The sequence below is a fragment of the Monodelphis domestica genome, chromosome 2 (genome assembly GCF_027887165.1).
Source record: "Monodelphis domestica isolate mMonDom1 chromosome 2, mMonDom1.pri, whole genome shotgun sequence".
Taxonomy (NCBI): domain Eukaryota; kingdom Metazoa; phylum Chordata; class Mammalia; order Didelphimorphia; family Didelphidae; genus Monodelphis; species Monodelphis domestica.
Genome location: NC_077228.1, coordinates 297,793,582 through 297,808,984, shown reverse-complemented (window position 1 = coordinate 297,808,984; position 15,403 = coordinate 297,793,582). Strand labels below are relative to the sequence as shown.

General features: G+C 40.4%; 1 protein-coding gene across 9 annotated transcripts in view; it reads right to left on the bottom strand.

Annotated features, from left to right (window-relative positions):
- Nucleotides 1-1,803: 1,803 nt before the first annotated feature.
- Nucleotides 1,804-15,403, bottom strand: part of TFAP2B (transcription factor AP-2 beta) — a 32,721-nt gene continuing 19,121 nt past the window's right edge. For 4 of the 9 annotated variants that reach the window (XM_016431128.2, XM_016431129.2, XM_056818389.1 and 1 more), the window contains 5 exons: nucleotides 14,911-15,130; nucleotides 13,094-13,212; nucleotides 10,587-10,728; nucleotides 6,416-6,675; nucleotides 1,804-5,363 (listed from right to left, as the gene is read on the bottom strand). In XM_016431128.2, coding sequence (XP_016286614.2) covers nucleotides 5,302-5,363; nucleotides 6,416-6,675; nucleotides 10,587-10,728; nucleotides 13,094-13,212; nucleotides 14,911-15,130 — 803 coding nt within the window. In that variant the 3' untranslated portion in view covers nucleotides 1,804-5,301. Of the gene's footprint in view, nucleotides 6,676-10,586; nucleotides 10,729-13,093; nucleotides 13,213-14,910; nucleotides 15,131-15,403 lie in introns of all 9 variants that reach the window. The other 5 variants (XM_007484079.3, XM_001363823.4, XM_007484078.3 and 2 more) reach the window with 4 other exon arrangements.

Sequence of the window (15,403 nt, the reverse complement as noted above, 5' to 3'; positions counted from 1 at the left end):
AGACTGAAGTCGTCGGTCTCCAAATCAGATTCTATTTTAAATTATGGTTGTTTATATGCATATCTTCCCTGCTAGACTATAAACTTCTTGAGGGCAGGAAACTTTTGATTCTTCTCCTTATAACCAGAGCAATAAACACAGCCAGCTCCTAATAATAGATACTTAATAAACGTTTGTCAAGTAGATGAATAAATGAATGGATAGATGAAAAGTACTAAGCAAATAAAACTTAAGCATTGCTATGTATTCCTACTATGGCAAACTGTTTACCAAGGCAAATGAAAATGAAACTAAATGTGATTCATCCATTCACCTGGACCTGAGAGGAATAATAATTTGCTTTCTGCACACCTTAATTACAACCTTCTCAGTTCTGTATGCCTAAGTTTTCTTGCCTACCTACCCCTGTTCCTCCTTCCCTAATTCTTTCTTTCCTCCCTTTTTCTTCTCTTCTTTCCTACTTTTCTCCCTTCCTCCTTTAATTCTTTCCTTCCTCCTTCCCTTCTCACACCCTCTTCTCTTCCTAGTTTTTTCTCCCCCTCTATCCTTTCCTCACTTCCCTTTCTTTACTGTCTTTTGCTTCCCTTTCTTTTTCCTTTTTACTTTCCTCTTTCCTTCCTTTTCTCCTTTCCATTCTCTATTCTCTTCTCTCTCTTTCCTTTCTTCTTCCATTTCTCCCTTGCTTCCTTCTTTCCTTCCTTCTTTCTTCTTTTTTCCCTTTCAGGTTTCGTTTTTAATTAATATGATAATATAACACAGATAATCTTACTAGGTAAAGCATTACTAAGAAGACCAAACAATGATTTTTGGAAGGAAAAAGTGGAATATTTTTCATCAATTCTTTTCCTGATTCTGTGAGATATAGCTGTCCACTCTCTCCACCTCCAGAAATGAAGTTATATACTTGGACTTCCACTTGAAAATGCTGTTTTCCAGAGACTTCCTTGGCCCAGAGGAAGGTGCCCAATCTTCCTGATGATAGATTCTTTATGAATATATTTCACATAGTAGTCATTTAATAAAGAATTATTGAATAAACAGGCTTGCCCATTAACTGTAGGTAGAAGGGTCTCCTAAGGCTTTTGAATATTTGTCCAAAGCCTTAGGTACATAGCACTTGCCTTCCCAAAACATGGATTCTTTTTCTTTACCCGAGCATAATCCTTTTCATCTTCAGTTCAGAGTCTTTATTTAGTTCGTTTGGGACTATGGGGCTGCTTTAAGACCAAGGTCGTGGTTTCGATCCCGAATGGGCCAATTAACTTTTTTGAGTTCCAAGGCCACAAATAGCATCCACCTCCCCTTTCCCCCCCCTCCCCTCTCCTGCTCCCTCTCTCCTCTTCCCTCTTCTGCTTCCAACCAACCCCTACAAGGCTTGCACACAAATCCACCTCCACTCAAGGAATGGCAACCCAAAGGTCCGGCCCTTGTGGATAAGGAGTTTTATTTAAAGATATAATCCCACTTTTTAATGGCGACATGGGGAAAGGATTTGACAGCTTATTCTTCAAAAGGCAAAAATAAACCAAAGGATATAGTTAATATGACTTTTATTGTAAATCTGCTTAGAAATAGGAGAGAAGGGTATCAATTTGGAATAAAAAATTATTAACACTTCCTAGTCAGACAAAAAGTGCCAGTATTTCTGAGAAGCAATATTTATTGTATTTCTTTTTTAATGAAAACATGTCTTGTGTTTTCCAATCCCCCTATGATAAGAGGGGAAAGAAACAGCAAAAACTTCTTCGCTATACTTAATTTGTCCGCAGAACGAAGCAGTACCCACATTCAAGAAACTGAAGATAAGAACACAACCAAAACACAACATCTTTTTTATTTATGTAAATCAGATCAACACTGGACAATAAACCAATTTCTACCCATTACCATAACAGCTTGTCTATAAAGAACAGAAAAATTCAGATAGGATACTATCTAGAGTCAAGCGGTTTTTTCCACCCATTCACAGAGGTATAGATTCACAGATAAATAATCCCAAACTACTTGCTCGCCATATTTACACATTCCCATTAAATTAAGCATAAATAAATATATACAAACTTAACATCGTTACCCTTCCAGATTTATTCTCATGAAGAGTCAGTAAACTGATATTTCTCGAGTGTGGTCAGATTCTTAGTGAATAAGACAAATCCAAGAAAGGAGTATATTTTGGCATTATAAAGACGGATGGTATTCATTTCACCCTTTTAAAAAAAGAATTTTATTATTTTTGTCTGTCTTTTTGTTTATTTTCAGATAGTTTAGCATACATTGGCACACAAGGGAAAACGTTATTTAGGCTCGGGAGGAACATCAGATTTTGTCTTAGTATATTTTCTTTTCACATAATACATTAAAATTTACAAAGTATCTGATGTGATGACATTTATCAAAAACAATGGTTAAGAACGCACTGCCCCTTTTCCTTGAGACTTCTGTAAGGGAGTCAACAATCCCTAGGTGAATTCGGACTTCCTTTTTCATTCCTTCAGCTGTAGAGGATGTGATCTAACTGGTGGGGAAAAAAAATCTGTTTTTTGTGAGGGGGTGTGTGAGAGATGTTAAATAGCAAAATGTTCAAAATCCTGCATAAGTTCTTTTTGTGGATGCAAGGAAATTAAGGAGCTAAAGATCAAAAAGGAAAAGAAAACTTTGCTAGGGCAGCGGTGGTGAGCTGGGAACTGGGGGAGTGGAGTGGTGCTCAATTGGGAAGGAAAGAGATAGTAGAAGGAAAAGATTTAGGAGGGTTGGAAAGGAGTACACTTTTTTTTTTTTTTTAAGCAGAAATCTCGTATTGAAGTCATTAACCAGGGGTCCAGCATAATGCCTGGTACACCCTTAGTAGGTCTTCAATGAAGACTTGTTGAATGAATATTGGATAGAGCCCAAGAATAATACCACCTTTAGTCTCTTCCAAAGAACTTTCCGAGGCGAGTTTTGTGATTTTAGCGCCCCTAGTCTTTTTTCTAACTTCGGTTTTGGATGGGGGTAGAGGGAGAGAGTGAGAAAACCAAGGGAAATAATTGAGGAAGGTGCCCAAGCTGAATGATTGTGTTTAAAAATAGAAAGGAGAAGAAAAAAGGAAAATAAAAAACAAAACAAAACAAAATAAAACGACGTGACCCACCTGTTTGGTTTGAAAACAAGGCTAAAAGGGGTTTGCCTTAAACGTTTCCCCTGAGTTAAAAGTCAAACTTTCGCGTTAATCCTACTGTTTATTGATTTATGGGCCCACGGAAACCAAATCTTTTAATAACTCAATTATCAGATAAACGTCAGAGCTGCCTGGCCTGTAAGAAGTGTATCGAAGTGCAAAGGGATGGGGATGGAAATCTATTTCCTTGGAGAGAAGTGGCAGAAGAAGCCTCCTGGAGCTTGTCAGAAGTAGAAGGAATGATGAGGGGAGGAGGAAACAAAAATATTACAGAGGGCCATCGAGTGGACACATTTTGGTTTTGTAAATATCCAGACGATAATAGTCTACTTTTCCAAAAGAGCCCACTGATCTCTTTTTGGTGTTTTTTTTTTTTTTCTGGAGGTGGGGTGGGGTAGAGGAGTTGACATGATCTATGAGAGATTTACCCCTCCCTCAAAATATTCAAACTAGACCTCAAGGAGGATGCTTGTAATGTGGACATTTTGTCCAAGAGGGACTCAAAAGAACCCCAAAGCCCTACTCCCCTTGATAATCTGTGTTCCTTTTCAGCCTGTTACCTAGTTGAGAGATTTGGGGTTTCAGTCCGGTTTAGCCCTTGGGGTGAGTCTGAGAGTGGGGAGGGCGAGCTCGACCTGATTCTATTTCCTCAACAGAACCGGCCAGAATCGGAGGAGACACGCTTTCAAAGGGCAGTACTGGACAGTAAGTGCAATGCGTGTCCATTACGTTTCCCTCACGTCACGCACGTGGGACAGGTTGTCCTGCAAGGAAAGGAGATGATGGTTTTTCAGTGCAGTTTATCCGGGCTAAGAGTAATCAGAACACATCTGCTTTAGCTTGCCGACGCTACCTGACCAAAGACACTTTAAGGCTCCTGGAATAATAAGGCTGGAGCTCCAAAAGTTTTATAACGCCCGTCCCAAGGCATTGGCATTCTCCTCAAGTTAAAAGCACCGTGGGCCTACTGAGCGGAACACCTCCAGCGTAGCTCTGGCTCTTTTTTTTTTTTTTTAACCCATCAAGTTTGCCTCTAAAAGGCTAAGAGGAAAGCCGGGAGGAAATGTCCTTGAAGCCAGCCACACCCGTGAAACAAAAATGCCAATCATTTTGCATCCTATGGAGATGCCAGCTTTGGCTGCTTGAGAGGCACCTAGATGAGGGATTCTGCATAGGAGGTGGGAGAGAGCTGCGGAAAGGGGGGCGTGGGCAGGGTAAGTGTCTGAGCAAATAGTAGCTAGCATTAATGTGTAGGCAGCCTACTGTAAATATTCGGAAGTCAAAAACTCAAGGCCAAAAGCATCTGGATTTCTATCTTAGAGGAATGCTGGAAGGTGGAGAAGGTAGATGTGTTGGGGGGGGGGGGGGGTACATAATAGAATCATAAAATTGTATGAGGATGTTCTCCTTGGCCTTGCTTAGGAAAGTGTGTACGTGTGTTTACACTGAATTCTGAAACATACCCCCACAGGCATTTTCTTCACTCTGCTTTTAGGGTGTGCCTGGATTCTATATCTTATTTCAAGATAATGCTCGAAATAAGACAGAGAAAGTAGCTGCTCTGCCATAAGTGAGAGATCTTAAATGCATAAAACTCTACCCACTGGGAATAGTCAAAATGTATCCAGACGGCAAAATCAAAGCTGAAACACATCTCCTTTCACTTTGCATTATTTTACCATCTATATGCCAAAAACAAGTGCATGCCTGGAAAAAAATAAACCCTCATTCATAAAGCATCCTGTAATATAGCAAGTGATGCAGAGATTCTAGTGCCTCCTTCCCCCCTCCTGCTGCTTTTCATGGAAGAACAAGAATCCCAGACCATCTCAATAATTTCCTCTAGAGAAATGGAATCTACTAAAAGGGATAGTATGCCAAGAATACTGGGCTCCCTTCCCCTCCTCTCCTTCCCCCAATTTCCTGTAGGTCCTCCCCTCCCCCCCCCCTTTAATTTGGTCTCTGCATAGAATCTCAGAGCTCAGGTCACTGTTAGCAACAACCATTTTGACAGCTGTTTCCACATCGATATCGGGTGCTTCCTAAATTATTCCCTTTGAGCTTCTTTAAAGAAGTGCACCTGCAGAATCCTGAAACACCGGCTTTGATTAAAAAAGTATCAGAACTTTGCTTGTCTCTGTACCTTATAGATTGTGTAGAAAGCCCAAGTCCTCTTTGAAGAAGCTCATAAACCATGCGGGCACAGCTTTGGAAAACAGAAGAGAATGAAATGGTACATACCCCTCCGAAGGAATACATACTAATTAACTTATTCGTGTTTTTGTTTTTGTTTTACTACAATTCTGAAAACCGGTACCTCACACACAGATACTAGACCAAATGAAAGATTCTTGTGCAGACGCTGGCATTGCTAAGGAATAGAAACACTTCTTTAAGGAAATGAGGAAACTGAAACAGATGACTAATACATCATATTCAATCTTATTTTCCAGATTCCCAGGCTCTCTCCCTAGTCTCTGCCAATGATCGCAGCAACCTCCACTAGCGCTGATTGCCTTCCCCTCCCAACTCAGACAACATACATCTCCCTCGCCGTCCCTAACCATCAAAGCTTGGGGGGGAGGGGGGATGGTACCAGTGACTTAAAAACAAAACGTCAAGTGAAATGAAAAGTTTTAAACACAATGCCTAAGGCCCAGATACAATCATTTCATCCCGGGAGATTTTTGAAATGGAGCTAGGGAAGAAGGGAGGGAAAAGAAGAGAAAGTAGTATGGGAATGAGGGAAGGGGGAAGTTCCAAGGGAGGAGAAAGAAAAAAAAAAACAGTTCGTGCATCTCAGCCAACCAGATTTCAAAGCACTGACACCACCAATGTTTATCCGATTTTCTTCCAATAAGTTACTGTTTTCTCATGTTTTGTCTTATGTTTATTTTTCCAAAGAAAAAAATCAGGGTTTTCTTTTATTATCAGCTTTACTAAGATCGAAAGAACCGAAGTGGAAAATCCGGGTGGTTGTCTCCAAGTGTATCTTGAATAGACACTGAGAACCAGTATTGTTGCTCCGTTGTGCGCCTTTGATTTTTAAAAAGTTATTTTTCTTTCTTTTTCTGTTTGTTAACTTTTGTTTGTGTGTGTGCTCTACCTAATATAATTCTTCCAAAGCCAATCCAATATTTTAAAGCTAAAATTGAAATGTTTCTTTTTTCTTTTTTTTATTTAAAAGATTTTCCCTTTTCCTTTAAAAAATTTTTTTTCATTTTCTGTGTTTTTCCTCCTTGTCTCCAGTTTTACTACCTGGTCCTTCCCCAGATGTGTGCCTGTTAGTGGTGCTGTTGTTCAAAAACATCTTGTCCATGCCTTTGAGAGCCTCTGTCAGGTAGTTCTGCAGGGCTGTGAGGGCAGCACAGATAGCTGGAGCCCCAAAGCCGTGGGTGATGAGGCTGAAGTGGGTCAAGCAGCTCTGAATCCCAGGTTCCAAAATGGGGCTGGGCCTACTGTTTCCAATAGGTGTCCTGTCCTGGGCAAGCAGGTCTGTAAATTCTTTGCACAGTTGCCTACATGAGGAGGAACAAGAACAACAGCAAAAATGACAATCTCCATCAAATGTCTTCCTCCCCTCCTCCTCACTATCAGAAAAAAAAAAGGGGGGGAAGGAAAAACTCAAGCAAACCTAGAGACACTTTTAGCTATGAGAGAGGCAACTTGGGTGAGGCAACTTCTCTTTCCAATTGTCTCTGGTACTAAGCAGTGGGGATTGAAAAAGAGAGAATAGGGAGGTGGAAATTCCCTGATGAAAGGGAGATCATTTCAACTCTAAGTTTAACTTTTCTCTCATGAGTTCTCCATGTGGCTTTTCTTTTTCTTTTTTTTCCCCAACCCTATGGTTCTACCTCTGCACAGCTGCATATCACCCTGAGACTATTTTCAAGATTATTTTAAAATGTAGAACACACAGAGACTTAAAACTGGAAACAACCTTTAAGAACATCTAATCCAAGCACTTCATTTTACAGATAAGGAAACTGAGGCTGGAAAAGGTTAAGTGATAAATTCAGGGTCATACAGAAACTAAGCAGCAGAACTGAATCACAATTTGGTTCTCTTTTTCCAAACCCAAGTACTCTATCCCATTGTACCTCAAAAGTGATAATCCTTTGAGTTCCTTCCTCACTCCTTTCTTTCCAAGGCCACTTCTCCCAAGCTTTCTTTCCTCTCTAATCACCTTTCCATCAAAGGCAAATGACCCTTAAGTTCTTAGCCATTCATTCACAAGTTTGACTGAGGCATAATGTCACTTACTGCAACTCTACAAATTATGAAGCTTCTGCCCCAGGCCAGTCACTATTTATGCCAGAAGGGCAGTAAGGAATGCTTATCTTGAATACTATTTAGGTACCAATAAGTCTTCATAAGAAAATAAGGGATGATATCAATAGTTCAAAACCTGAGCACTGGGAGGTTAGGAGAACAATTAGGATATAAAAAAATGAATAACACTCAAAATATTTATGATTAGGAGAAAACACCCAGCATGGAATTATTATGTGCACAGGTATTTATGGATTGCTTTGGTCTTAGTTCCTATAACAAGGGGGGAAAATGAAGCAACCGCCCATATCCACTAGGATGTCAGACTAAAAAAGAAGTACATCTTATACTATGCCCTGAAGGTAAAAAAAAAAAATGAAAATTTTTTTGTTTTGATTGGTTGGGCAGGGGCACAGAGGAGAAACAAATGTCTTCCCCTTTTTGAAATATTTTAATGAGGAATATCCTATCTGACAATAAAAACTCCTGATAGGGAGGCCTATCATATTTAGCAGACCCTCGAATCTTAGTAGACTTTATACATTTAAATTAATTGGGCAGGAAAGAGAGACAGCAAAAGGGAGCTATAATGCAATCTGGCTTTTGCCTATAAAACATTTCTGCCATAGGCTTGTCCCTTCCGGGTGGTTGACCAGGAAAAAGTGTTTGCCTTTGGGGCATTTCCCCCCCTACTTTGAAGAAAGGGAAAATATATTAACACCTCTTTCTCTTCCCTTTTCTCCTTCAAATTTCCCCAGTTTTCGGAGACCCTTTCTTCCATAGCCATGAGTGAGAAATAGGCTCAGTATTAAATCTAAGATACAACACACACACACACACACACACACACACACACACACACACACACGCACACGCACACGCACACGCACACGCACACGCACATGCACACGCACACTTCAAGAAGTCAGGAAGGTCATTAGCATGGCTAGGCTGCAAAAAAAAAAGTGAAATCAAGGCAGCCCCTTCTGATTTGATTCCCCTGACTTTGCCAGGGCAAAGAGGGAAAAAAAGAGAAGACTTTGGGGGAGCCCTGGAACCCTACTCTGTCTCAAATGAAGTCATTAAAAACATCATTATTACTTTAGAAAAATAATTTACTTATTTCATAATTTCCTGGTACCCACTTCCCTTTTCAATGTTGACCCCTCTTCTTATCTCCCAGGACCTTTCCCCTTCCCTACAAAGCATCAAATTCATGAGGTCCACTGTCTTGGGATTCCATAAAAAGAGGAGTCCCTTCCCCCAGTGAATCCGGGGACGAGCAATTTGATAAAGAAAATGAGATAGATGCCTACAGTTTCTTAGGTGATTGGCCCAAAGTTGTGGCAAATCCCTGACAAGCTTTGATGGGGGCAATGGTTACAGTCTTTCCTTCAGTTCTTTTTCATTATCAAAGTGCCAAAAAGGAAACTTTGAATTTGGAGGAACAAATGGTAAAGAGTCAAACATTTTAAATCTTCAAAGCCCAAACCAGGGTCTGTAAGCAATTAAAGTTCTGGGACATTAATATCTTTTGACCCTGCGGAAAGGGGCAATCAAATTCAAATCACGTCTAGAAAACATCTGGACAAATTTGAGCAAATGATTTTTCAGCCTTCCATATATTTCTTTAAATTACGCTGTCAACGGAGCAAACCGCGTCCTAGAGCACTAAATAAATGATCACTGTTTGGGCCGTGCCTGCAAGATAAACGCGCGAGAACATGCAGAGCTGTGCCACTGAAGGCCTAAGCCGACCATAAAACACCAAACAATATGACACAGAAGCCAAAGACAGGAGTAAATCAAATAAATAGAAAACCCACTGTAAAAGTTCAAATGAGCTATAGACCTAAATTTAGCAATAGATTTACTATTTTCCCCTCTGGAGTTGTAGTAAATTTTACAAGTCTGTGGAAGATGACAAACAGTAACATTGGAAACATAGTAATTATAGATGTATGTATATACATGTACATTATACACATACCATGCATGTATCCATACATGTTTATTTGTATATTACAATACACATATAGAAACCTAAGGAACAACAGGGACACAAAGCAAGCATAGATGCAATTTTTCTTAAAATGCCAGTGATGCCAGAGATAAATTCAGAGTATTTAAATTCTGTCTCATATATACACCCAAGATCAGAGATATAGGTTGAAAAGGAGGGATTGGGAAGGAAGGAAGAAAGGAAAGAAATGAGAGGAGAGATGAGGAAAGGAGGAGAGAAAGGAAAGAAAAGCTGAGAGGGAAAGAATAATGTTTTTTTAAATGATATTTTGTATAGTGCTTAAAAGTTTGAAAAACTTTCTAGATATCTCATTATTTCACAAAAATCTTTTGAAGTAGTTATTATAGATATTCTCTGGAAAGAGTCCCAGATATGGATTTGAATTTTGGCTCTATTTTGAATTATATAACACTGAGCAGGTCACTTATGCACTTAGGACCTCAGTTTCTGCATCTGTCAAATGAGAAGGTTGGGCTAGATGAAAACAGAAGTCTCCTTTAGCTCTTGACACATGGTCTTATCACTACCACCAGTCTCAAAGAGGATAAGTATCTTGTCTATATCTATACAGTTAGAGAGGGAGGGAGGGAGGGAGGGAGGGAAGGAAGGAAGGAAGGAAGGAAGGAAGGAAGGAAGGAAGGAAGGAAGGAAGGAAGGAAGGAAGGAAGGAAGGAAGGAAGGAAGGAAGGAAGGAAGGAAGGAAGGAAGGAAGGAAAGAGGGAGGGAGGAAGGGAGGAAGGAAGGAAGGGAGGAAGGAAGGAAGGAAGGAAGGAAGGAAGGAAGGAAGGAAGGAAGGAAGGAAGGAAGGAAGGAAGGAAGGGATGGAGGGAGGGAGGGAGGAAGGGAGGGAGGGAGGGAGGGAGGGAGGGAGGGAGGGAGGGAGGAAATATATCCTATGAGGTTGGTACCTTTAAAATTTTTCAACTTGCCCCACCCCTAGATCAGCATCCCACAAAGCCAAAGTTACAACTGTGCCACACAAGCCCTACAAAGTGATGGAACTAGAGAAAGCTTTCTGGGAGAAAATCCTTTGACTATTCAGAGATTAAGGGGAGGGGGCGCTAATTCGTCAGCTAAAAAGGTTAAAGGTTAGGAGACTGTGACGAGAGAAGACTGGGGAACAGTGACACTCACTTTGTAGCCAGAAGCATATTCTTTCTGGAGTGCAGATCACTGGGATCGGTGTGCTGCCGGTTTAGGTATTCCGAAACAGCTTTGGCGGGAAATTCAGTTTCGCAAATGTACCCAAAATCCCGAGCTAAATGAACAGCTTCTCCTGAAAAGACAAGCATTGAGCCACGATCAACGTGAAACCCTAAATGTGCCCAAGGAAATAGCAAAGATCAGCAACCTCCCCTCCCCACTAGGGACATAGGAGAGGGAAGAGGCAAGCTGCGATTTTGAAAACAGGAGCGAATGAAAGGCTAGCACCTCTTTTCTTAAAGCAAAAGGGAAACGAAGTGTTTCTGTTGTCTTCCCCATTCCCCCCCACCCCCGCCATCTCCGCCCCACCCCAAGGGCAACTTCTGAACCTCATTTCTGCGTGAACTTGAGCCTAGTCTTATCTAAATAGTAAATTTCGGAGTCCCTGGTAACCCGAGTTTTGTCTTAAGCAGGGGTAATAATTTGTGTTCCGAAGCTATCTCTACACAAGGGCTAAAAACTCGGAGAGCCCAATCAGACTCTTTCCCCCTCCTTCCTTCAGTCCTTCTCCCTCCCTCTTTCCAGAGTATTATCAGTGCCCCTTTTTAAAAATCCAAGTATCACTCCATTTCCTCATCCTCTCGCCACACAGCAAAAACCCCAGGCGGCCAAAGAGAATTCATACATACATACATGCATACATACATTCAAGAAAGAAATAATTATTCCGAATTTAATTCTAATTGTCACTTCCCCTGCTAGTCAGGTTTCAGGTTTCTACCCTCCAGAGGTTTGTGTCATCAAACTCTCACTGATGTACATTCTGCCACCAGAAGAAGACTGGGAGCTGGAGAAAACTAAGACTCTAGGGGGATTCCAGCAGCTTTTGTCGCAGCCCCTTTAGAATAAAGCATTAAAAAACCCTTTAAAGCACCGCCCCGGGTGCTCTGGAGGAAGATTCAGAACATGCAAAACAGATATGTCTAATAATTCCACAACCACATTATTTTGAATAAGTGACTTACTTTTTAAACGTCACTTAAAGGGGTGGGAAGGAGGAGGGGGAAGAAGGGAGTTCCCGTAATAGACTAACAAATTAATCAATTTGAGTACTGCTAACCAAGTGGTGACATTTCAATGGACTTCCGGTTCCACTCTACTGGGAAACTCACTTCTAAATTATTTGCTGATGACACCTTGATCATTTCTTCCTTCCTTCTTTCCTTCCTTCCTTCCTTCCTTCCTTCCTCCCTCCCTCTTTCCTTCCTTCCTTCCTCCCTTCCTCCCTCCCTCTTTCCTTCCTTCCTTCCTTCCTTCCTTCCTTCCTTCCTTCCTTCCTTCCTTCCTTCCTTCCTTCCTTCCTTCCTTCCTTCTTTGAACAGTGGAGGCACTAAGTAGATGCACTAAGTACCTAAACTTGAATGAAATATCTTGCTTATTCAGAATCCATATTATTATTGAGATAGGTCCATAAATACCTAGATAATTGTCTAGAGACAGTGTTTAATACAGGTAACACTTTCAATGAGAAGTTAGAATGCAAGGCTGTTTTCAATATCTGAGTGAGTAGTACTTAATCATTGCAGATATAGTGTCACAATAACCAAAGCATCCATTTTTATAGCATTTATCCACACCCAAAATTGATGTGACTATAAAGTAATGAAACTGAGTCCATAAGGAACTGTTTAAAATCATCAGGCTCATTACTTTGCTTTTGGAAAGCCTCTATAACAAAGCATATATTGGACTCCACAAACTGCTTCCTGCTAGCATCATTCGAATGGATTTCATATCCATTTTCTATTTACAAATTGATTTTTATTTTTACTCTATTCCTTTTGGATTGGGTAGACCATCTTACTTATTGTACAACACAAGCAGGCTACCCAAAACCAAGCTAAGGAGTGAAGTAGAATGCAAATAATTATGGCAAGTGAATGATGGTTAATCCAAGAGTATTATTGGTCTCTTTTCCATTTTCTTCTAGATGCACAAGGAATTGTGAATTCAATTAAGTTATATTTTGGCAGTAATGTGTTCAAGATCATCTATATATGCCAGGACAGAAGGAATGATATGATTCTTGAACTTACTATTTCCTAAGTAAATAAGTATTCCTCCATAAATTCTCAGGTTGTTCTGAAGGCTACAGTTGGAATACAGTTAGTACATCAAGCAAAAGTTACAAACTGTAGATGAGATTTCTGCATGGGATGGGAGATAAAACTAGGTACCTCCAAGGTCTCTTTCAGATTTAAATTCTCCAGTTCTTTGATTAGAAAAATAAACTTTCAGTCTCTTCTATGAAAAATTTCCTGCACCCATTGGCCATTATTAAAGTATCTTTGCAGTCTCATCTAATGTGATGCTTGAGTTATAGTGGCACAAAAATTGCAGTGATTTCCAGTTAATCACGAAACCTGTAAAATGTCAGCCTATCACCGAAATAGTTAAGATCAGCCAGTCTGTAAAATGAACTGCAATTCTCTGCTTACCTTCCACCAGGGAGGTGAGTAAAGTGACATTTGCGGCTTTGCGCCTGCCCGCGGGTAAATTCAAACCGATTTTTTCTAGCCTTTCTCGCAAAGATCTCCCCCCATTTTTCGATTTGGCTCTGAAATTGCAAGAATTAACATTCTGATTAACCTCAGAGTGTTCCTGAAACAAAGTTTAGACTTAGCAATCTAAAGACCACTGGAGCTTGAAGAGGTTTTAACTTGAGGTTAGCACATTTTTTCCCCCTTTCCTTTTGGTTGTTTGCTGAGGTTTGCTTAATTTCTGCAATACAGGACATTTTAAAAATTGAGTAGTTTTCTTTTTTATCTCCGAAGAACAAATGATAGCAGATGGGAATCATTAGTGTGTAGGTACTAATATTAGTCCTGAGAAGGTAAAACTTGCACATGCGGAGGGACACACACACACACACACACACACACACACACACACACACACACACAGAGGCTTTTTTTTTTTTTTTTAAATAAGTTACTGCAGTGGACAATATACAAACAGTATGTAATGGCAGAGGTCCAGAACCTTTATCATCTACCTGTCCATTCTCTTTCCTTATCTAGCCTCATTCTCCTGTGAAGGAATCAAGGCAAATGCCCTACATAGATAAGGTAGTGCATTTGCTGGAGTAGCAGATGAGCAAATCAAGGAAAGGGAGAAAGGGTACCTCTACTAGGAAAGAGGAGAGTAAATGGCAGTCTTATTACCACTCTACTTATCTATACACATGCATGTTATGCATGTATGTACATAGGTTGGTGTTGGACAACTGCATGACAAACTAAAACCTGTAAAGGAACTCCTAAACTTAGTTGCTGGGAGATATCTATGTTCCCACTACATTTGAATCAAAGAGAACTGAAGGTAAAAGGGACAAGAAAGTAATCACTAATAGGAAGACAAATAGTACTGCGCCAACGTATTGAGAGAGAATCCTAAGAAACCAAATCTACCTAGTTCTCTCTTCTCTTTATTATGAACAGAAAACCAAGAAAAGGACAGAGCCTCCTTTGCACCCAAGGCCGTTTGTGGAAAGGTTTTTTTGTTTGTTTGTTTGTTTGTTTTCATTAAGTATTTCATTAAGGGGCAACTCTGATCAGCTGAATGAAATAAGCTACTGGAGAAAAAGTTTCATATGTCACTATTAAGGGTCAACAGACGTTAGAGTAATAATCCCCCTTAGGATTCCTTGAAAATTGAGTTAAATGGCATCTCCACATCCAATTTTCAAAGGGGATCCTTGAGGTTGTTCCCCTTCTTTCTAAGCAGTAAGTGATCCAAAGGACTCCAGGAAGTAAGCTCATAGACAGGAACAGGTCACTGTTTTGTCCAGAAAATAAAAGTACCTTTAATTTATTCGAAGGAGTCATGGGTGAAGGGAAAGAAATTATTAAGGTACTGTGCAGAGAGGAAGGAACGAGAAAAGCAGAAATCCAAAATCATTCCTAGAGAAAGAGACAGGGGGCTGGGAAAGGAGCACCCTTGCAGTGCTGTGGTCTGACTGGGAGTATTTCATTGTTCAGCGCTGTGTGTGTGTGTGTGTGTGTGTGTGTGTGTGTGTGTGTGTGTGTGTGTCTCTGTGTCTGTCTGTCTGTCTGTCTGTGCGCGCCTGAGTTACTTCCTTGGTACCTAGCATTCATTTCCATGTTTCCGGAAGATATCTCTTAGTCTTTGCCTTCTGTGCTCCCCTCCCCAACCCGGAGCAAAAATAACAACTTGTCTGTAAATTTATTCTGTGGGATAATGGCATGAGGGGAGATGGGGGTGAAGGGAACACATAGGTTGCTAAGAGTTTTACCTTCGCAGGACTCCACCAAGGAGAGAAGCGTTCAGGCATTCGGGAGGGGAGAGTCGTCTTTGAACTTCCCCCACAGTGACTTTGTACTTTGAAGTTGAACTGAGCAGGGACAAACGACCAGGAACAGAACAAAACACCTCTCCTGTATTAACCGACATCCCTCCCAGGAAGCCATCTTTATTCATCATCAGAGAAGTCACAGATTTGGGAGGAACCGGAACTGGAGAAAAAAATTAAAAATAATAAAGCATATAATAAAGGTAGCCAAGAAATTGAGGCCTACATCTATGTGCCAGCCTCCTTCACTTTCCTCCTGCAAACTACATTAAGGAAGCAGAAAATTGTAGTCTAGTTTATCCACCTAAAAAGTAAAATCAAATGGGCAGATAATGTTCTTTAGAAAAATCATCAAAATCCAAATGGATTAAGGTATTATTTTGCTACTGATTTTGCAAATTTCACTTCCACTCTGACCTTATTTATTAAGGAAACA